Source organism: Chiloscyllium plagiosum, unplaced genomic scaffold (genome assembly GCF_037043375.1).
Source record: "Chiloscyllium plagiosum isolate Xiang-an unplaced genomic scaffold, Cpla_swu_hap1 HiC_scaffold_9, whole genome shotgun sequence".
In the NCBI taxonomy this organism is placed as follows: domain Eukaryota; kingdom Metazoa; phylum Chordata; class Chondrichthyes; order Orectolobiformes; family Hemiscylliidae; genus Chiloscyllium; species Chiloscyllium plagiosum.
This window is the reverse complement of record NW_028270147.1, coordinates 53,305,375-53,329,712: the sequence shown is the minus strand read 5'-3', so window position 1 is coordinate 53,329,712 and position 24,338 is coordinate 53,305,375. Positions and strand designations below refer to the sequence as shown.

Here is a 24,338-nt window from a genome sequence, read left to right as displayed (position 1 = left end):
CCTTCTCGTAGTTGTTCCCTTATCTGCTGTACCTGAAGTTAGGTTCCTGACGCCTTCCATGCTCTATATCTTAATACTTGTTCTGGAAACTTTAATAACATCTGCTGAGCCTTCCCCCCTTGAACTTTTTCCATTATTCTCATTAGTACCTTGCTAATCTGATGTCTTTGGGATGTTTATAATGTCCTCCACAGCGAAGACTGATGCAAACTATTGATTTAAATTATCTGCCATTTCCCTTATTTCTATTATCAAATATGCAGTTGCATCCACCAAGGGAGTCATACTCATTCACTCTTTGTGTCATAAATTGACCAGTTTTGATTAGAATTTTTACTGTAGGTAAAGTCTAAGGTACTTGCATAGTCTGTTACAGAGTTAAAATTTAATCTGTGGTTTTGGTTACAAATGCTTTAAATTTTCCCCAAAAATTGAACATTTTGCATCAGAAGCCCACCCAAAGACAAATTCAAATGCTGTTACTTCAATGTACTGTATTTCTACCCTTAAGAAGAATGTATATATATCACAATTCCCGAATTTCTGTCCATATACATACCAATCCAAAATGACTGTCTTCTGGCAAACTTCCAAAGCCATTTCAGTTCTGTTCTGGAATGTACACTGACTAAATTAGCATTAAACCTATACACAGAAAATAACAAGAATTAATTACCATCCCTATCTTTAAAAAGTAACTGTTTAACATATTATAATTTACATTTTGACAATGCCAGAAGATGACAATAGAGGTAGATTCTAATAAGAAGCATTATATTATTAAAAGCTAATATTAAAATAATTATCGGGGATAAACTGCAGAAGGTAGTGTGCAAAGTGCTTTCTTATGTTGACTATTTGGCTTACTTTATATTCTGTATCAGTTTGAAAATAAATATTGGGAAGCATTTAAATCATATAAATGCACCCATAACCCCGAAATATCCAAAGGTGCTTTTTAGCCAATTAAGAACTTCTAATTAATTACTACACTGATGGAACATTAGTTGAGGGTTCAACTGAAACATAGCACCTCTAATCATTCAGTGTTCCCTCAGTGCTACACTGGATTGTCAGCCTAGATTTTGTACTCAGGTCTCTAGAAGGGGACTTGAACCTATAATACCTGAGGAGGAAGTGCCATCCTGCATATAGACTGCTATTATTTCAGCATCTTGTTAATCAAGTAGCCATCGTCCATCTACTTCACATTACTCAGACTACGTTTTCATAGTATTGTTACTTCCTCTTTCTCCTTGAAATCAAGAAGATTTGCTGAAATCAAGACCTTTGCATCATCTCCTAGTTTAATTACTTTTTATAATGATATTCAAAACTTAAGTCATCCACCTTAAGCTCAAGCTAAGTTCTATGTTCATTCAGTCTTTCATCTTTCTACAATGTAACAGTTTTCAAAATCCAAACTTGGCTTCACTCAATTATGATACTACGACTTTTCCAATTTTCTATCCTATGCATTTCAAGAGTTGGTGATATCTCAAATTATACACCTTGCCTCCTTAACTAAAATGTGAGTTGTAGTACACTCATCCAGAATAACATATTACTAAATCAGTTACCAGATCTAGGAATATATAAAATAGGTTACAGATGCTTTTATGTCAATGTTATCAATTCACTAAACAAAGGGCTAATTAAATATAGGTCTGAAGTATGATACAAAACTTATCAACATAGTAATTTACTGTAAATTAATACATATTATTGAATAAAATCTTGTGTAGTAACACCAACATGTTTTTAACTCAAAATTCATCAACTCTAGTATTGGAACAGTCATAGTAATGCAGTTCCTGATAAAAAGAGATTAGAACTGCCCATTATTCTTGAGAGAACAGTCCTTTGCTTTCTTATCATTAATTGTCTACTACTGGCTTAAACTTGATATCCTTAAGTAGATGCCTTAGAGGTTTTGAAATGAACTTCACTGAGTGAATCTTTATTAATCAGTTGACAGGAATTGCTCACATTTGTCTACAGGCCATTTCAGCTCCTTGCCAGGTTGCATTTCTCTCAGGATTCAAAATATAACAATGTTTCTTGTGCTGGGTCCAGCCTGAAGGACATTCCATTTGTTGATTTGCCTGTAAGTATGCAAAATTGTAATTGCTGCTTAACATTTGTTTCAAATATGCTGTAGTTTTCAAATAAAAGTAATTGAAATCTCCTTGACTCTGAGGTAGACCAAAAATGTATACTTTTTGAAACTTTTTAAAACTCTAAGCACTGAGGATATGCAGAACACATGCAGGAAATGAACATTACGCCAGGTTTAATCCGTCCTTCTGTTCTGAGTTAGTGGATCTCAACCAGGGCACTGGGGCAGGGAACAATAATTAGATACATGGCCCCAAGGCTAAGGAGGGAAACAAAGTCATGTTCCCATCCTGATTACAATCTAATGGCCCTTCCTGGAAACTGAGTACTTGGACATTAAATGAGAAGATAACCATGTTTAGTCATGATGTACTCTGTGGTTTCAATGTTTACTGTCTTGGCCTCAAACGTAGAGCATGATTACTTTTGGGAGGTACTAAGTGCTGCTACCTCTAATAGAACTACACTACGGTTTAAGCTTTCATAGGACATGGATGACAACAGGAAGAAAGTGAAACAACCTCTCTGCTATTATCAAGTGGAAAACACCACTGCTCAATGTCTGTGTTGGCAGAAATTTAATGCCCTCCCCCAAAGGAAATTGGAGATAGGGGCATTTCATGTGCTCGGAGAAAGTGAGAACTGCAGATGCTGGAGATCAGAGTCAAAAGGTATGGTGCTGGAAAAGCACAGCTCCGAGGAGCAGGAGAATCGACGTTTCGAGCATAAGTTCTTCATCAGTGCATTCCATGTGCTGAAAGGGTAACGATTCGGAACCCTGCAATGTTCTCACCTCTGCCCCAGTTAAATCCATGGCAGAGAGGCTCATGGAAACCCAGCCCAGCCCACTGACAATTGAAATTATTGAGTGGATAATTAATACCCATTTAAGGATCTCTTCCTGCCACTTCTGGAATTTAACCAGAAGCTGGCTAGGCAGTCACCTTGTAGAAAACCCAGAAGGCAAGCTTGTTCAGTGGGGATCGAGAGAGGGTTAAGGGACCCAGCTCCAAGAAGGATGGGCAGTTGCCCACTGAGAGCCACCTCTCCTGCTCTTGATATGGATTCCATTTCCTCCACTCCATGATCCTCAAGGTGTGCTTATTCTCCTATAGCCGAAATCACTCAGTAATCGTAAACCTCTCCCTCATGCATCACCAGATGACGCCTCTACTCTTCCAGTGGCATGGCCTGCAACTGGCAGGTGCAGGTCTCTGGTTGGCTGCAGTCCCGGGTAGTAAGATATCTGCCTCCAGTGCCTTTTGTCCTGGGGAAGGCCTGCCACTTACCACTTAATACCAGTGGACTTCTCAAGAAGGGAAGAAGTTTCTGTTTACTTGCCAACCAATGGGTGAGATCCCATCACCTACATGGAATGCATTGCTCTTTAAAGAAAAATAATTTGCTGTACTCTTTGCTTGTCCCTAACTGTCCAGAGGGCAGTTAAGAGTCAATCACATCACTGAGGATCTGGAGTCACGTGTAGGCCAGACCAGGTAAAGATGACAGTTTCTTTCTCGGAAAGGACACTAATGCACCAGGTCGGTTTTTCTGACAATTGACAATGGTTTCATGATCATCTTTAGACTCTTAATTCCGGGGATTTGTTTTTAATTGAATTCAATAAAATCAGCTGCAGTTTTGACCATAATTCTGGGTATCCCATTTTAAGATGTTCTCAAGGCCTTTGAGGAGATAAAGATGAGATTAGGATTGATGGTTATTATGAGGAGAAATTAGGTAACCTGAGATTGTACAGTAGGGGACATTCATAGAGATGTACAGCATGGAAACAGACCCTTCGGTCCAACCCGTCCATGCCGACCAGATATCCCAACCCAATTTAGGCCCATACCCCTCCAAACCCTTACTATTCATACACCCATCCAAATGCCTCTTAAATGTTGCAATTGTACCAGCCTCCACCATTTCCTCTGGCAGCTCATTCCATACATGTACTATCCTCTGCGTGAAAAAGTTGCCCCTTAGGTCTCATTTATATCTTTCCCCTCTCACCCTAAACCTATGCCCTCTAGTTCTGGACTCCCCCACCCCAGGGAAATGACTTTGCCTATTTACCCTATCCATTCTCCTCATAATTTTGTAAATCTCTATAAGGTCACCCCTCAGCCCCCAATGCTCCAGGGAAAACAGCCCCAGCCTGTTCAGCCTCTCCCTATAGCTCAAATCCTGGCAACATCCTTGTAAATCTTTTCTGAACCCTTTCAAGTTTCACAACATCTTTCCGATAGGAAGGAGACCAGAATTGCACACAATATTCCAACAGTGGCCTCACAAATGTCCTGTACAGCCGCAACATGACCTCCGAACTCCTGCACTCAATACTCTGATCAATAAACGAAAGCATAACAAACACCTTCTTAACTATCTTACCTACCTGTGACTCCACTTTCAAGGAGCTATGAACCTGCACTCCAAGGTCTCTTTGTTCAGCAATACTCCCTCAGTGTATTCGTCCTGCTAAGATTTGCTTTCCCAAAATGCAGCACCTCGCATTTATCTGAATTAAACTCCATCTGCCACTTCTCAGCTCATTGGCTCATCTGGTCCAGATCTTGTTGTAATCTGAGGTAACCCTCTTCTCTGTCCACTACACCTCCAATTTTGGTGTCATCTGCAAACTTACTAACTGTATCTTATGCTCGCATCCAAATCATTTACGTAAATGACAAAAAGTAGAGGACCCAGCACTGATCCTTGTGGCACTCCACTGGTCACAGGCCTCCAGTCTGAAAAACAACCCTCCACCACCACCCTCTGTCTTCTACCTTTGAGCCAGTTCTGTATCCAAATGGCTAGTTCACCCTGTATTCCGTGAGATCTAACCTTGCTAGTCAGTCTCCCATGGGGAACCTTGTCGAACGCCTTACTGAAGTCCATATCTACCACTCTGCCCTCATCAATTCTCTTTGTTACTTCTTCAAAAAACTCAATCAAGTTTGTGAGACATGATTTCCCATGCACAAAGCCATGTCGATTATCCCTAATGAGTCCTTGTTTTCCAAATACATGTACATCCTGTCCCTCAGGATTCCCTCCAACAACTTGCCCACCACTGACGTCAGGCTCATAGTCTATAGTTCCCTGGCTTGTCCTCACCACCCTTCTTAAACAGTGGCACCACGTTTGCCAACCTCCAGTCTTCCGGCACCTCACTTGTGACTATTGATTATACAAATATCTCAGCAAGAGGCCCAGCAATCACTTCCCTAGCTTCCCACAGAGTTCTTGGGTACACCTGATCAGGTCCTGGGGATTTAACCACCTTTATGCGTTTCAAGACATCCAGCACTTCCTCCACTGTAATATGGACATTCTGCAAGATGTCACCATCTATTTCCCTACAGTCTATATCTTCCATATCATTTTCCACAGTAAATATTGATGCAAAATACTCATTTAGTATTTTCTCCATTTTCTGCAGCTCTATACAAAGGCCGCTTTTCTGATCTTTGAGGGGCCTTATTCTCTCCCTAGTTATCCCTTTGTCCTTAATGTATTTGTAAAAACTCTTTGGATTCTCTTTAATTCTATTTGCCAAAGCTATCTCATGTCCCCTTTTTGACCTCCTGATTTCCTTCTTAAGTATACTCCTACTTCCTTTGTACTCTTCTAATGATTCACTCGATCTATCCTGTCTCTACCTTACATATGCTTCCTTCTTTTTCTTAACCAAACCCTCAATTTCTTTAGTCATCCAGCATTCCCTATACCTACCAGCCTTTCCTTTAGCCCTGACAAGAATATACTTTTTCTGGATTCTTGTTATCTCATTTCTGAAGGCTTCCCATTTTCCAATCGTCCCTTCACCTGCGAACATCTGCCCCCAATCAGCTTTTGAAAGTTTTTGCCTAATACCATCAAAATTGGCCTAATTACCGTCAATAGAAGTTTTCAAAATTATGAAGTATTTGATTGAATAAATAAAGACAAATGGATTCCATTGGCAAATGGGTTGACAATTAGATATCAGAGATTTAAAATTATTTGCAAAAGAGTTAGGGGGGATCTAAGAGAAATATTTTTGCACAGAGGGTTGTTAAAACCTGAAGCATGAAAACTTGAAAGAGGTGGAAGTAAATTCCAGCAGAATTTCTGAAAGCTGATTGGAAATGTATTGAAGAGGAGTAATTTGGAAGGTGTCTCAGTGTATTAAAAAGTTCTTTGAAAGAGACAGTACAAACATTGCAAACCTGAATAGCCTGTTTCTAAGCCATGAGAATCTATGATTTTACAATTGCAGACTTATCATCCTTACTCAAAAAGCCATTATGGATATTGATTCCCGTGGTGTGAATGCTTTATTTACTACTGCAGTAAGCATTTCCAGATCCTTGGTAGCATTATCATTATCCTCGAACCTACATTCAACCCAGTGGAATACAGCCGTGTTAGAAAATGGCTGGAAACTAAAGACCCAACTTTGTGAAGATCAGACATGTCTTCTAGGACTTTTCCCAGCAAATTCTTTCTGCCCTCCTGTCAAGTTTCAATACATTCATCAGTCTCTGGGCTCTGATAGCTGCGTTCTTGTAAACTAATATTGTCTCATTCATTGTGCACATAAATGCTTTCACACATATTTCCGTCAGTCAGTTGGTCCTGGATAACTATCAGTGATGCAAATTTTTTATTTTTTATTTTCAAAATCCAATTGTCTCTGCTACTTGTGATTCTGCCTGGGGAGGGAATACTACTTGGAACTTTATAAAGAGTCATAGAGTCATACACCTTGGAAACAGACCCTTTGGTCCAACTAGTCCATGCCAATCATGTTCCCAAACTAAACTAGTCCCACCTGCCTGCATTTAGGTGTATGATTCAGTGGTCCTTTATTTACACATTTGTATCTGATATGAAATGCTTCAATTGTTGTCACTATGAAACCTATTTCAAGGTCTAATCAGATTGAAAATGACTTACTTTCTTCTAATCTTTATTAAAAATAGTTTGGCATACATGTACAACATGAGATTGGAACACATGGAATACCCAAAGATCAGAAAGGAGGGATTCCTTATACCATGGCATCAGGTTATTACAAACATACAGGGAAATTAAGGTTAAACAAGGGAAATTTTGTTGAGGAATAAAGCTTGCAATTTACACTGGATTGACAAGTCCTTTATCTGTCTGTTCCTTCTTTCTATGTGATCACCTTCCCCAAAAGACACCCTTTGTTTCCCCAAGGGAGTCTCCTTGACCGCCCTGCACAGCACCACCCCTCTCCATTGCCATCTACCACTAAAAGTCCCATTACGCATAGTTGAAAGTAACCATGGCTGCCTATAAATGGAGCCACAGAGATGGACAATACAGAATCAGACCCTTCAGTCTAACTCATCCATACTGACCCGATATCCTAAATTAATCTAGTCCTGTTTGCCAGCACTTGGCCCATATCCATCTCAACCCTTCCTATTCATATATCCATCCATATGCATTTTAAATGCTGTAATTGTACCAGTCTCCACCAATTCCTCTGGCAGTTCATTCCATATATCCACCACCCTTTGCTTGAAAAAATGTGCATTAGGTCCCTTTTAAATTTTTCCCCTCTCACCCTAAACCTATGCCCTTTTGTTCTGGACTCACCCAACCCAGAGAAAAGACCTTGTCTATTTACTCTATCCATGTATAAACCTCTATAATATCACCCCTCAGCCTCTGATACTCCAGGGAAAACAGTCCCAGCCTATTCATCCTCTCCCTTTAGCTGAAACCTTCCAACCATAGCAACATACTTGTAAATTGTTTCTATACCCTTTCAAGTTTCACAACATCCTTCCTATAGAAGAGAAACCAGAATTGCACACAATATTCCAAAAGTAGCCTCAACAATGTCCTGTACAGCCTCAACGTGATCTCCCAATTCCTACACTCAATGTTCTGACCAATAAAGGAAAGCATCCTAAACACCTTCTTCACCATCATATCTATCTGAGACTCAATTTTCAAGGAGCTATGAACCAGCACTCCAAGGTATCTTTGTTCATGATGAATGTCAATCTTCAATATGCATTTAGGAATCCAAAACCAAATTGGGTGTTTGAGTTAATGCTTAAACTGTACATTCCTGAAAATGAGTGGATCTATGACCTTGGCAATTCCAGGGTCCATCCACTATAAACACCTGCTGTAAACCCTGAGAAACTGTCAGGTGTTGTGATATATCTCCACTTTCTTAGAGACTAATGAGTACTTGTGCAACAAGGAGTGCATCTCAGGTCTTCTTGTAATGGAACGTTTGGGAATTCTACAGCTTGCTGCAATGAAGAATGATATCCCAGCTTCTTACACTTCCTCCTATCCCCCACAAACACAACAGATTGAAATACCATTATTAATAATGTGAAAATAAAAGGTTAGTTGGCGTTCTTTCATTATACACTCAGCCTGCTCCATCAGGTGGGGCCCATTTCTGCTCTTTGGCTGGATTCAGTAGTTGTATTGCTTGCATGCAGAAATTCTTCTGTTTGGAGTCTTTACTTCTGTGCCTTTTGACACCACAGAACTTATAACAGACAGACAAACTTTCTGCTCCTTTCATGTCAACTGAATCTGCCATTTAAAGATGTAGCCAATTAATCTGGGCCATAACTACAGTCCTTTCATCAAGGATGTGCACAAGGAAGCAACACGAATACTTTTGCTCCTTTACACAGAAGCTAGCAAATGCTATAAGTCCTGCTTTAACAGATAAAAACAAAGAAAGAACTGTAGAATTAAAAATCACTCTGGAGAATCATTTTCCCTCAACTTGTGTAGGAGTTGTAAGGAATGATAACATCTACCTGGTTGTTGTTGCTGATTGATTGAATGTTTTCAGCTTTCGATGGGAGGTCTTTCTGGAGCAAGTCTGGTGCCTGATATTCTCTGGTTTGAGAGAAGTCAGGCAATTTTCCTTCTTCAATTCTTATTGGCACCATCCCATGGTACTAACAAAAACAATGTAGTGGAAATCATTTAAAATCAAAATCATCTGCATGCTGTTTCTCACAATGTACGTTTTAATCCCTCTGTTACATCTCTGTTGTAATTCTTTAATTGTTAAACATTATTGAATAAAATGTTGAAATGCAAATATGCATATTTTCAGAAAAACTTACTCTCCACACAATCTCCCCATTCTCTCTCTGAATTGATGAGGGAGGAATCTGCAAACAATTGCAAGTTAAATTACTCAGCTTTATAATCACAACAGGCAAAATGAATTATGAAAAAAAAATGTCAGATAAACAATAATGATTTTTCAATTTCCTACTGTTATGATGATTAGGAGATTATAATATCTTAATGCATATTTCATATAAAAAGAAATCAGTGAGAGGAACAATCAAGATTGTATCTCTAACACTTTAACTGGAAATTGTTATTTTTCCATACCACTCCGCTGCTTCCAAAAGCCTGAAGTTGTGTACTGGGTGTCACTGGAGAGACATCATCTCTGATCCGTGTTCCATAATAGTCCAAAAAATGGTCCATATGAGGAACATCGCCCCTTGGAGGGTGAGTATGACGATTCTTGTGCAGATCGGGGTCTGTGAATAATCTTTCTCTCTCATTGAATATTCCTTCTTTTTTATCAGTGGGTGAGTTGGCAGATGTCTTTGTGAGTTCACTTAAACCACTGTCCATGTGACCATTATAATCATCTCCTCTTGTTTTCAAATCAGTATGATCACATCTGCCTGTAGAGAGATAATTTTAGAAATTTGCCCACAGGCATTAGGTTTTGTGGAACAGATTTCTCTGTTCTTGTTGTTGAGATGACTGGATTGTCTGGGCAAGTAAGAATGAGACAATCAAGTGGAGAAAACTCCAGAATCGTGATTCACTGCCAAATTAAATTAATGGACAGAAATTTGGATGGGTTTGCACTCTTTCATAAGAAACAGGAGCAGAAGTATACCATTCAGTCCACTGAGTCTGCGCCATCATTCAATGAGATCACAGACCATAAGATACAGAAGCAGAATTAAACCATTTAGTCCACTCTGCCATTTGATCATGGCTGATATCTTTCTCAAATCCATTCTCCAGCCTTCTCCCCATAATCCCTGATACCATTTTTAATCAAGAACCTATCTTAGGCACAGTCAATGACTTGGCTTCTAAAGATTCACGACCTTCTGGCTGAAGAAATTCCTCCTCATGTCATTTCTAAAGGGTCGTCCCTTTTATCCCCATTCTCTGTCTACTGCTAGTCTGCGAATCCTCTATCTATGCTAGTACCTTGTCCCTAACACCATTGGCTCTTGTCTTATTTAGCAAACTCTTGCATGGCACCATGTCAAAGTTGTTTTGGAAATCCAAACAGATCATGTACACTGGCTCTCTTTTGTCTAACTTGCCCGTTACCTCCTCAAAGAGTTCTAACAGATTTGTCAGGCATGGTGTCCCTTTTGATGAAGCTGGTCTGACTAAGCCCTATTTTTCCATTTCCAAGAACTCCACAAACTCTTCCTTAATAATGTAGTATAAAGTCCTAATAACAATTGAGGTCAAGCTAACTGGCCTGCAGTTTCCTGTCTTCTGCCTCCTTCCCTCCTTAAATTGAGGTGTTACTTTAGGCATTTTCCAGTCCTCTGGAATCCTCACTGATTCCAGCAATTCTTGCAAGATAACCACCAAAGCGTCTACACTCTCTTCAGCTATCTCCTTCAGAACTCTATGGTGTCATCCATCTTGTATGGAAGTTTATCCACACCTTCAGACCTTTCAGCTTCCCCAGCACATTTTCCTTAGTGATTGCCAATACACTCACCTCTGTCCCCTGACTCTCTTGAAGTTCTGGTATGCTGCTGGTGTCTTCCATTATGAAGAATGATGCAAAGTGCCTGTCCAGTTCCTCCGCCATTTCATTGTTCCCTGATACTACTTCGCCAATTCAATCTCCAGTGGTCCAATATCCACTCTTGCCTTTTATATATCAGAAAAAATGTTCTTGCAATCTTCTAAGTTATGAGGTAGGTTACCCTCTTATGTCATCTTCTGCCTCCTTATTGTTATTTCAGTTGTCCTCTGGTTTTTAAAGACTTCCCAATCATTTGGCTTCCCACTAATCTTCAGCACATTATATGCTTTACTTTTTGGCTTTTGTACTGTCCTTGACTTTCTTTGTCAGCCATGGTTGCCTCATACTCCACTTAGTAAGTTTCTTTTTCCTTGGGATCAATTCCTGCTGTTTCTTCTGAATTACCCTTCCACAGAAACTCCTGCCATTGCTGTTCCACTGTCTTCCATGCCAAGCTCCTTGTCTAATCAACTCTGGCCAGGTCCGTTCTCATTTCTTTGTAGTTACCATTACTCAACTGATATGCCATTACACCTGATTCCATCTTCTCCCTCTCAAGCTGCAGGGTAAATTCTGTCATATTATGATCACTGCTCCCTAGGATTTCCTTCACCATAAGTTCCATGATCAAGTTTGCCTTAATACACATCACAAAATCCAGAACAGTCTGTTGCCTAGTGGGCTTCCCCACATGCTACTCATAGACAGTCCACAAATTCCTTTTCTTGGGATCCACTACTAACCTGATTTTCCCAGTCCACTTGCATATTGAAGTAGCCCATAATTATTATAATACTGTCTTTCACACATCTTTTCTATCTCCTGATTTATTTTCAGCCCCATATCTTGACTACTGCAATGAGGCTTGTACATGACTCCCATTGGAGTGGTTTTCCTTTGAGAGTCCTCAACTTTATACACACAGATTCCATGCCATCTGATTCTATGACATTTCTTGGTATCAATTTACTTTTACTTCTTACTGACAAGACAATCCCACCCCTTAGCCCATCTGCCTATCCTTTCAATAGAATGTGTATCCTTGGATGTTTTGTTCCCAGCCCTGATCCCTTTGCAGCCACATCTCTGTGATGCCCAGAACATCGTACCTGCCAATTCCATTTGCACTACAAGCTGAATTACCTTGTTCTATATACTGCGTGCATTTAGGTGCAATGCCTTTAAACCCCTCTCATAGTTGCCCCCTTAAGTGCTGTATCTGAAGTTAAATTTCTGACCTTTTCCATATGCTCTGTGCTATTACTTGTTCTGGAAACTTTAATAACCTCTGCTGAGCCCTCAGTCCCTTTAACAATTTCCATGGAACTGAACTCCCCCGCCTCCACCCCACCCCCCCAGCACTGATCTCTGTGGCACTCTTATAATTACAGCTTGCCCCTCTTATCCCAATACACCGTCTTCTTTTAGTTAGCTGATCTTCTGTCCATAGTAAATATTCTACTGCCAACACCATGGGCTCTTATTGTAAAAATTAGCCGAATACATGGTACCTTATTGTATGTCTTTTGAATTTCTACATATAGTAAACCCATTGCTTTTCTTGTATATATCCTGCTTGTTGCATCCTAAAAAAGTCTAGTAAATTTGTCAGGCATGACTTCCCTTTCATGAAGCTATGCTGACTCTGCTTGATTATATTATGTGTTTCTAAAAGGTCTGCTATTAAATGCTTCATAATGGATTCTAACATTTTCCCAATTACACATGTTAAACTATCTGCCTATGATTACCCATGTTTTGTCTTCTTCCTTTTCTAAATAAATTTATTACCTGGGCAGTTTCCGAATCCCTGTTCAACCCATCAAGTCTGTATGACGAAAAATGCACCACTAGCTACATTAGTCCTGCCTTCCTGCACTTTGCCTATAGCCTTGAATGCTATGACACTTTAAGTTATCATCCAAGTACTTTTTAAAGGTAAGATTTCTTGCCTCAGCTACCCTCCCATGCAAAGCATTCCAGACCCCCACCACACTCTGGATGAAACAGTTTTTCCTTAATCCTATCTAAACCTCCTCCCTTTTTAGCTTAAAATTATACCCAATGGTTACTGACCCTTCAACTAAGAGGAACAGTTACTTCCTATTCACCCTTTTCACACCCCTCACAACCTCAAACACTTCCACCAGGCCCCCCCGATCTCAACTTTCTCTGATACAAAGAAAACAAGCTGAGTTTATACAGCCTCTCTTCATACTTAAAATGTTTTCAGGGAAAATCCCAGTGTGTCCCCTTTGCACTCCCCCCACTGCAATGATGTCCTCCAGTAATGTAATGACCAGTACTGCACACAATTCTACAGCTGTTGTAGGCACGTTTCCTATATGCTTTTTTAATTATTCACTTAACCTAACAAGCCACCTTTGGGATCTGTGGACAAGCACCCCAAGATCTCTCTGTTACTCTGAGCTTCTTCGCCACCTGCCATTTATTGAGTACTCCCTTGTCGTTGCATTTCCTCTAAAGTGCATCAGCTTATATTTATCAGGGTTAAATTCCACCTGCTACTTATTTGTCCATCTGACCAGTCCATTTATACCCTTCTGTAACCTAACACCTTCCTCTTCACTATCAACAACCTGGCAATCTTACTTATCAATCTCCCCATGTTCTCATTCTAACATTTTCCCAATAACATATGTTAAACTATCTGCCTATGATTACCCATGTTTTGTCTTCTTCCTTTTCTAAATAAATTTATTACCTGGGCAGTTTCCGAATCCCTGTTCAACCCATCAAGTCTGTATGACGAAAAATGCACCACTAGCTACATTAGTATTACAAACAATAAGGGACCCACCAATGAACCCTGTGATACACCACTACACACTAGGCTCCAGTAACACAAACAGCTTTCCAATATCCCTTTCTGCCTCCTTTCTTGGATTCCTGAAAGATTACCACCAGTGTATCCATTATCTCTGTTGCTGCTTCCTTTAATAGCCCAGGAACTATCCTGTCATGTCCATGTAACTTATTGGTTTTTAACCCCATTGCCTTCTCCTGGCCCAATTTTCCAATATTTACTGCATCTCAATGATCCAATAATCCTTGGCTCTGGAATAAGATATTCTGTCCTTGGAGGTTCATAAAGATTTCTGCAAAATTCATTGAGGTTGCCTCTTCTCCACCATACAACCCAGTTTTCAATCAATGAAAACTGCTGAATAAAGCAACAAACAAATCTGGATAAACTGAGAGAGGGAAATGTTCCAGGAGATTTTGATGTCACCAGTTGCAGCAGGCAGTAAAGAAAGCAAACCATATGTTGGCCTTCATAGCGAGAGGATTTGAGTTACAGGTATAATGTCTTGCTGAAATTATACAGGGCATCTTCACGCAGAGAGCGCTGAGCTGTGGAATTCACTGCCACAGAAAGTGGTTGAGGCCAAAACATTACGTGCTTTCAAGAAAGAGGTGGATATAGGTTTTGTGGCTAAAGGATTCAAAGGGAGGAAGGGTGGGATTTGAATATTGTTCTTGATGCTCAGCCATGACCATATTGCATGGGGGAGCAGATCTGAGGGGTTGGATAGCCTGCTCCTGCTCTTATCTTATAGGTTTCTACATTGATACAAAGAGAGAAGAGCTTCTTTGGTGCTGTTGGAGTCCCATGGCTTAAAATGTCATTAGGGATTTGATTTGAAAGTAGAAGAGATGGAAAATTTGCTTGATTTGAAAAATCTGATCAGAAACGAATGCTTCCTTATCTGATCACGAGGAAGCAGGTTCACCAGAAAGTCATAAGCCACTTACAAATTGTGATTCCCCCACTTGCTGTGGGTACCCTACTCAGAGGCAAAAGTGAGGACTGCAGATGTTGGAAACCAGAGCTTAGATTAGCGTGGTGCTGTAAAAGCACAGCAGGTCAGGCAGCATCCGAGGAGCAGGAAAGTCAACATTTCGGGCAAAAGCCATTCATCAGGAATGGAGGCAGGGAGCTTCCAGGGTGGAGATATAAGTGGGGGTGGTGTGGCTGGGGAGAAGGTAGCAAAGAGTAGAATAGGTGAATAGGGGTGGGATGGAGGTGATAGGTCAGAGAGAACTCTTTGCTACCTGCCCCCACCCTCCTCACTGACCTATCATCTCTATCCCCACCCCCATTCACCTATTGCACTCTTTGCTACCTTCTCTACAGCGCTCCCCACACCCCGCCCCACACTTATCTCTCCACCTGGGAGGCTCCCTGCCTCCATTCCTGATGAAGGGCTTTTGCCCGAAACATCGATTTTTCTGCTCCTCAGATGCTGTCTACCCTACCCAGAGGTCAACCTGATTGACAGGCTTAACCTCTATTCCAGAGATCAGCAAGTTATGAAGGCTCTGTTTCAGCAAGCAAGTCTGTACATGAGACTGGGGAAAGCTGGGGCAGTTGACCAGGGTGGAAGGGGAAAAGGTGTGGTAGAAGATGGGCATTGATCTGAAGAAGTTTGAACAAGAATGCGGGTGGTGGAGAAGAAGGATTCATTAGGCTAGTGTGGAGTTACCAACAGCAGGGGGTCAACTGGGGATAGGCAACAGGGATTTTATCAGGTGGGATCTCCAGGGATTCAATCAAAGTGGTATTGATAAAGGAGCAGAAGAGATTAAATTGGAGGATGCGAAAGGAAAAGTAAAAGATTAATCAGGTGACCCTCAAGCTCGTTGAGGGAAGGGAGTGGCAGATCCAAAGCAGAAGCTTAAGGCCTTGTAGTTGGGTCAATGGCAAAGAGAGGTGATGGGTTGGAGACTTGAGGCCTCCGGGAGATAGAATGTTGAATGCCTCAAGGTAGAAGACCTCAGGACTTGTTATAACTTGGGTGATTGGGGGAGGGTGTAGTACTGCAAAATAAATGAGGCTATCTGGAGAGAGGAATCAAAGTTCAAAGGCAGGAATGAGATTGGGCTGAGAGAGTTGCAAAATACTGTTTGATGAGAAGAGTGCTGTATAATTTCAAATTGCTGTTGTTTAAACTAAATGTATTTCATGCTTGTTGCATGAGCCTTGGTATTTATAACTGATACCTCCACGCAAATCCACAATTTCCACCAAAGAGACATCCTTCTGCCCAAGGATGGCATTCGTTGGTGTCTTCAGCTGCACCTTCAATTTTTCATTATTCTCTTCAAGTCCATCATCACGTATAAAAATATTCCACACCTTTATGGAAATACCTATGTTCAAAGATTACACTTTAATTATAGGTGATCATATCCATTAACTTTCTTCTCTACAACATATGCAAACTGTTTTCACATTGCTTAGAGGACAAGACAAACCATTCATTTCTTTTCTCTTTGTTCTCTGGGTGTCACCAATATTTAGACATGAGGTTTTGTGAAAATTTCACTGTTAATAAAAGTATTGGGAACCTTGAATTCACAATTGCAGATATGGTTCCAATCAAGAACGTTGTGTACTTATTGTTACTTTTAGATTGTTTTCTATAACACTTGTCCTTTTCTAATTCTATCTGATCATTTGGCAACTCTTTTGAAATATGGTGAAAATTGCATTAGCAAACTTCAAAACTTAGATCATGGATGAAATATTTTTTTTCCAATGCAATAAACTAAAAATGGTTGCAGCCATCAGATGACTACAGGTTGAGTCAACTCATGAAGCCATCAATAAATAACATCCAGTGTTAACCAAAATTAACCTCTTTATCAAAAGGCATTGAAACGCGGGTTTGACTTACGTTTTTATTGATAATTTTCATATTTTGAGATGAAAGACTTGGAGAGGAAGAAACAGGAAAGATAGCCTGATAGGACTGTCTGCTGCTCACCCCCAAGGCTGTAATGGAGCTCAAATTCCCTGAGTCACAAGTGAATGACTGACAGTGACTAAGCTGTATGTGAACTGTACCCTTGACAGACAGCTCTCCCATCCTCACGTACATTGAGATATTATTTCCCACCCAGTGAGGTCCGTACTGACAAGCATTGTCTGTGTGTTTGTGCTAAAGAGCATGGTCAGTAAGCATCTGGCTGGAGCACCACTGTAATAACAAGCTTTTCACAGCATGGTAAGGAATGGATGTTGTGAGCATGTAGCTAGGTGCAAAGTGAGTGATCGATGAGAGAGAAAGTGAGTCACCCTGAGGACCCTCATTCCTGATGAAGGGCTTATGCCCAAAACTTTAATTTTCCTGCTCCTCAGATGCTGCCTGACTTGCTGTCCTTTTCCAGCACAACACTCTCCACCCTGAGATGCAGCCTCTTCAAATTTAGGAGCTGGCTGCCTGCCAGGTGTGTAAAATGCCCTCTTGAAGTCTTTCAATGTTAGTGCCCTGCAATGTGAGTCTGTGCTTCCTGAACGATGTGATGCTGTGGCCAATGAGTGGAGTTGGCATATATCAGATACCAATGAATGAGTGATGCATGCAGTTGATGCTCATTGATCATTAAATACTAGTTGGTCATGTGCAATATGGAGGTTGTACAGAGCAAGCAGCAAGTTGAATTTGCCAGGTAACTGCTCTAGTTTCCACGTTGAGATTCCTTGATCTCTAGCTGATTTGACAAGATTGATAAGATAGACAGCTGAGTATTAATAAGGTGATCTGGACCATCAATGAGGCATTTAAAAAGCAATAATTCCCCACTATTGGCAACTCACTACTACCTAGCAAGAATCTTGCCATGTGGTTTATGAAAAACATTGTGAAGGGCCTTGTCAGACTTGTCATCTGATTCTTCCACAAATCTCACCATAGCCCACATCCTTTAGAGCCCTATAAAATTCTGCCATTATGTCTTTTTTTCCATAGGATCATTGTAGTTATTCCTGTACTTCCATTTAAATAAATTGGTTTGTTGTTTTGCAGTTCCACTCAGCTACAATGAATGCTTTTCAGTCCAACTTTAATTTAAAAAAAAGATGAGGTTAGTTTGTATGATACTACAGTAGTTAAGGTTTCTGGACACATCAGCTACAATATTGGATCATCTACTGTCCATTTTTCAGGACATAAATTGACGCTGGAGAGGTGACTGTGACATATGCCTCATATTCCCTTATTTCGCCAAGGGAGAACCCTGTAAATCAAATGGATCAAGTAGCCTAGGTCATCCAGGCTGCACACATGAAACAATCTCCAGTTCTGTTTCCTATTTCGGACCCTTTTCTGTATTGAATCATGTCTGATTATGGGTTGTGCACATTGGGCTGGGAGCAATCAAATCATTGGTCCTTAAAGAGATTGTTGGAATCTGCCACAAAAAAAGCAATGCTTAACAAAAACTTTCCTAACTCTGGATCCAGAAGGAACAGGTAAATTATCAAGTTCTGAGTGATTGGGAAGCCTTTGAAATGTGATGTGTTAGATGTCACAATTACATTCAGAAAAGATAGAGCAATCCATATTTTCCCGCGTGTCATTTCCATATAACCTTGAACTGGGAGAAGAAATACCAGTTCAGGCTTCAATCCTTACTTTTTGTTCAATGCTCTCTACTGGAAAAGTTAAAGTGTAATTTCAAGAGGGTTAAGTATTGGACACAAATGGATTGATGGCCAGTACTGTTAAGCTCACTGTCTTGATTGTTTGTCTCTCATGGAAGTCAAACGTTTGGGTAAAAGCATTAGAGGAAATATTAAAAATCCAGATTTTAAGATTCTCATTTTTGTATCAACTGTAGAACTCTTTATACCCAAGGCAACAAGCAATGTTATGGTCATATTTCAACAGTACTCAGTCTTATATTAATGTAACTTACCAGGATCAAACTGAATTAAACTCGCTGAGCTATGTGTAAAGTCTCTGCCAACTGTAGCTGATAACCCCTGAACCTGCAGAAGACAAGATGCACTGAGATAATGCATAATTCACTTTTATCTTGCAGCAGTCTGTCAAAACAAAATACTGTTTGGGACAAAAAACATGGAAAGAAGTGAACAATAAATTTTAAATTGATGGACCAAAGAGAGATTTAGTGCTGTAAAATTAAATATTTTTAAATGAAAGTGTTCAGGCAGAAAAAAGGTATGCAAGAGGCAAATTGGATTCTGAGTTTTATGTACATTAAAATTGAATATCAAAATAATGAAATTTATGTTCAATTTGCAAATTGGCTTGGCTATAGTTATATTGCAGACAGTTCACCACACTATCATAAAACAATGACGAAGAAATTATACAGCATCTGTATTTTATCAATGGTACTGCAACATGTATATTGATAAATTCATTACTTTCAAAATGCAGTTATAGTTGCAAGCACGCAAACACAGCAACCAAAAAAAATCACAGAATCCCTACGGTGCGGAAACAGGTCCTTCGACCTAACAAGTCCACATCGATCCTCCAAAGAGGAACCTGCCCAGACGCACTCCCCCTACCTTATGTTTACCCTGACTAATGCACCTACACATTCCTGAACACAATGGGCAATTTAGCACAGCCAATTCACCTAACCTGCACATCTTTGGACTGTGGGAGGAAACCAGAACACCCGTAGAAACCCACACAAACAAGGGGAGAATGTGCAAACTCCACACACGGTTGCCTGAGACTGTGAGGCAGCAGTGCTGAACAACGAGCCACTGTGCCACCCCAAACCTTTGTGTCCCTAACAATTCAATTGCCTTATAAATAATATTCCCAATTCAAATACTGCTATGCTGTGGGCATATGCTCATTCAAAACTGCCTCAAGATAGCCAGACTCATTTTGTATTGGTTCTGTCCGGTTAACAAAGCAACAGTTTATGAATTTGAGGTTTGATAAGATTGATACATTCTCTGCAAGCCATAGAACAGGATGAAGAAGGGAACACAGACTTTGGTTGGAGAGTTGCACCCCAAAACAAATCAGGGGGTTAAGAATCATTGGAGTGGACCTTACAGATGGTATTCAGTTCAGAATTCTGAAAACTGGGATCATTTTCATCTGATGGTCACTTATCACTATGACTTGGACAACAGGGTGAAGCAAGTCTACTGGAAGCTGAGAATGATGTTAAATCAGTTCTTTCAAATAGTGAGCGGTGAGGCTTAATGGATGTGAGGTTTTGGTCATATTTAAAAAAATGAAGGGAGGGATGTCTTTTCTGTACTTAATGTAACAGTTGGTGCAAGTAGTGTTTAGTTAATGTTGCTGTTAGTTGGTTTGTAACTGTAGAAATTTTAAAATGTCATTAGCCACCAAGAATTTAAATCTCTTGTTTAAAATAATCAGTCTATATGGGAATTGTAATGCACATTTCTTCAATTGCTATATTCAGAAATTAGGTGTTATATCTTTTTTGACATAATTTCCAAGCAGACAGCGCAGTGATCAACTAAAAGCTGTGATTTTACTCTGTCATTAGATCTTACACAAGTAATGGCTGATTTTATAAACATGTTTTCTGTCCTATTCTGTGCTTACAATTTCTGGGAATAGGGTCAATGGTTAATGTATGTAACAGGATTGTATTTTACAGTTAGTGCAGTGATGTCCCATCATGGAGGTTAAATAAGCTACTTTGGGGCGTAAGCTCTTTCAGTTGTTACTGATAAACTCATCGCACAAGAATGACTATAGGTGATTTCAAACACATCACAAATAGAGATACTCTACCGTTATACCAACGTAAGAGGGATCAGCACTGTATCCTTTCCTGGTAACCTTTATGGAGAGAGTTCCGATGTTCTCACAGACTGTATAGCAACTTGCAAACATTTCAATCCTGGACCATTTCAGTTCCATTCTACACAAAAAATTCAATTTAGCTTTTAAACAGAAGTATTGACTATATGACTAATCCTTAACTGTTGCTTATGAGTTAGAACAGCCATGTACATCCCATAAAGACATCTCAATTTATATCACCCAACATAGAAATACTTAAAACTACCATATTTTTGATAGAGTCTCTGTTATTCATCCAAGTTTATACATCAACTTCAGCTTTTCTGTGTCAGTCTGCTGTTCTCTGGAAGCGGTTTCTCAGTTGCAATTGTGTGCTTGCTCTACACTGAGATCACCTTGCATTAAGCAGCACTGCCAGTGGTTGCAAAAATCACTCAGCCTTTACATTGAATGAATTGTGCTTCTTTTGGCCCACGCTACCATGCACTCCACTGGGGACCAACTTCCACCATTTACATCAAAAGGAGAAAGGACAAGGCTGGGATTCCCACCCCTTGGCCAATTGAAGTGGCAATTTAAGGACCACTTAAGGGCCACATCAGACTGCTACTGGTATTAAGCATTAGCTCGGCAACTCATGTTAATAGGATAAGTATACCACAAGGTGTACTTCCTGTGGGCTCCAAGAGAAAAGCATGTTCACCTATTAATGCATCCTGTGCTACATGAAAGGCCCACTATTGAGAAGGGACCCTCATCACACTTAAATACCTCATAACAATTTCCCCCGCCACCTTTCTTGGGCCTGTCTGACTGGCTGAGATGAAGTTATCTTAACTAGCTATTTTTAGGTTCTCCATTTCTAGGTGCAACTCTGGGCCTCATGCTCCAAGTGTGAAATGAAGTTTGAAGAACCTTTGGCCCTCTGATCAATTACGCTCTTGTGGAAGAGGACTCTATACCTTCAAAGGCCCAGGAACTCTGACAGCAGCTGTCACATTGCACTTAATCCTGTCAGGTTCCCGGCTGGGATACCATCAACTTTCTGACAGTGAATAAGTACACCCCACAACTATTAAGTTCAGCCCCTACATTGCAGATTTAGGAAAACATCTTATATTTGAGCTTGCCTCCTACCTCCATCCCAATTTCATTTATTTTCTTTCTGATTCTCAAAAGTCTCACTGCTACAGACTCTGTTCTTTATACTGTGCTACTGAGCTAACCTGTGGAGAGAGTCTCATTAATTAGAGGAGCTCTACCCTTCACCATAAAACAGCACAAAGTTCACTTTACCACCTATGAAATATGGAACTAGTTTGTCTTGTTGTTTACTGTCTTAAGTTTGTTTCATGCCTGCATGTTGGATTGCCTTTCAATGCATTTTTATTAATCATTCCTTCCCCATCCCTGGCTGCCAGTGCGTAAAATGCCTTTTATCACTAGAAGAAATTTTGCCACATCCCGTTAATTTTCAGCTACATGGTGATTTTCTGGCCCCTACCCTCCACCAATTAGGCAAGCTTCATGCACAAAGCAGTAATGGGAGCTGTGAATAATAATGTACATGTAATGCATTAATTTTGGAATATGGTGCACTCACTTGCTAATGAGGATTTCTGCCAGCAATAACAGGTTTAATCAGTGTGACGCACATCTGGAGCACTACAACACTCAGGCATTGATTTTCATCATACAGTAATTTTGAAGTGTTCACAAAACACACAGACGGTACATAAGGACTCAACGAGACTCAGTAAATTGATGTTTCATAACACTTCAATACAGCTGGTGTGAGCAGAGCATAGGCAGCAATATGCAGGCTATGGTTTCCTTTCTAATACAAAACTTGAGGAAAGGACTCTTGTTGCTCCTCAATAATGTGATGTGTAAAAGCATTGCCAAATGTATAGCAGGAATGCCCAAAGTTGATTCCTGATTTGTACTGAGCTGAGGAGATTTTAGCTGGAGAGAAGAGGCAGAACATTTTGGGATGGGACTTTGCACCTAATGGGGACTAGGTTACCATTGACTTTTTTTACTACTCTGTGCACTTCATAGAAGACATTGAATATAGGACTATTTGACTTGGTATTTAAAGTGAGCCATATGTTTGAAGGTTTGTGTAATACCGTTATCTTATTTGTAAAGAGTCAGGAGCTAAGAATGATGTGAATGTGCCAGGGTGCTAAATATCCTGCTGTACTGCAGTCAAGTGCTGAACAACATTATATTAGTCCACAAGTCAGATGACAGACTGTAAGAACTAAAATACTAGACATCCAGCAAATTTGAGTCCCAAAGTGTGACTATTCTAAACTCTTGGGAACTGGAATACATAACATGATGGCCTCAGAATGGCTAGTGAGTCAGATCGAAACATGCTTAATGGATTTAATGTTAAATTAGATTGAGAGAAAAAAAACAACAACCTGACTTATTGTCAAAGAACGAAAATGTGAACAAATGTTGCAAAAATGAATTATCTGTTCTTTTATTCAAGAACAACTCTTGCCTATATGAATTGGGAAATTAATCATGTTATAAAAGTATCTGAGAAGTTTCAACAAAAGCATGGACTGGCATTTGATACCACTCTGCTACATTCAATTGTAAATGGTGATAAAAACCAAGGCAGAGGTGATGGAGGCTCCACAATTATTCCCATGTTTAGTGAGGGAAGAGGTCAACAATCAGTTTTAAATAAAAGGTTGTGTTTATTCTCAGCTGGAAGTGCTGAGTGGAAAATCCATCACTGCCCCCTCTTGAAGTGCCAGCATTTAGTGCACAAAGCAGGAGCCCATAGTAAAGAAGATATCATACTGATTGGCTAGCTGGCAGAGAATAGAGAGTATGCATAAATGAGTTTTTTTAGATAGTCAGGAGTCAACAAGTGGAGTCCCACAGAGGGTCTATGTTGGGTTCTTCACTTTTTACATTTTATATGAATGACTTGGATAAAGGGACTGCAGATGATTGCTGATCACTTAAAGATAGTCAGGAAAGTATTTTGCATAGATGAGACAACCTATCTGTATCCTTGTTAAGTGACAAAAATTTGGTGGATGGCGTGTAATGATGGAGAAAGTGAGGACTGCAGATGCTGGAGACCAGAACTGAAAATGTGTTGCTGGAAAGGCGCAGCAGGTCAGGCAGCATCCAAGGAGCAGGAGAATCGATGTTTCGGGCATGAGCCCTTCTTCAGGAATGAGGAAAGTGTGTCCAGCAGGCTAAGATAAAAGGTAGGGAGGAGGGACTTGGGGGAGGGGCGTTGGAAATGTGATAGGTAGAAGGAGGTCAAGGTGAGGGTGATAGGCCGGAGTGGGGGTGGGGGCGGAGAGGTCAGGAAGAAGATTGCAGGTTAGGAAGACGGTGCTGAGTTCAAGGGATTTGACTGAGACAAGGTGGGGGGAGGGGAAATGAGGAAACTGGAGAAATCTGAGTTCATCCCTTGCGGTTGGAGGGTTCCTTGGCAGAAAATGAGGCGCTCTTCCTCCAACCGTCACGTTGCTATGGTCTGACGATGGAGGAGTCCAAGGATGCAATAAATGATGTGTGTGGAGGTGTTGCATCCGCTGCACCCGATGTGGTCTCCTCTATATTGGGGAGACAGGCCACCTACTTGCGGAATGTTTCAGAGAACACCTCTGGGACACCCGGACCAACCAACCCAACCACACCGTAGCTCAACACTTCAACTCCCCCTCCCACTCCAGCAAGGACATGCAGGTCCTTGGACTCCTCCATCGCCAGACCATTGCAACACGACGGTTGGAGGAAGTGCGCCTTATCTTCCGCCTAGGAACCCTCCAACCACAAGG

The 24,338-nt window shown here is 40.5% G+C and overlaps 1 protein-coding gene across 1 annotated transcript in view; it reads right to left on the bottom strand.

Annotated features, from left to right (window-relative positions):
* frem1b (Fras1 related extracellular matrix 1b) overlaps nt 1-24,338 on the bottom strand; it is a 193,334-nt gene that overhangs the window by 5,647 nt on the left and 163,349 nt on the right. The window contains exons 28-35 of the mRNA XM_043699276.2: nt 20,506-20,635; nt 18,662-18,734; nt 15,962-16,111; nt 9,526-9,830; nt 9,249-9,296; nt 8,934-9,077; nt 1,990-2,105; nt 560-645 (exon numbers count right to left, since the gene is read on the bottom strand). Coding sequence (XP_043555211.2) covers nt 560-645; nt 1,990-2,105; nt 8,934-9,077; nt 9,249-9,296; nt 9,526-9,830; nt 15,962-16,111; nt 18,662-18,734; nt 20,506-20,635 — 1,052 coding nt within the window. The remainder of the gene's footprint in view (nt 1-559; nt 646-1,989; nt 2,106-8,933; nt 9,078-9,248; nt 9,297-9,525; nt 9,831-15,961; nt 16,112-18,661; nt 18,735-20,505; nt 20,636-24,338) is intronic.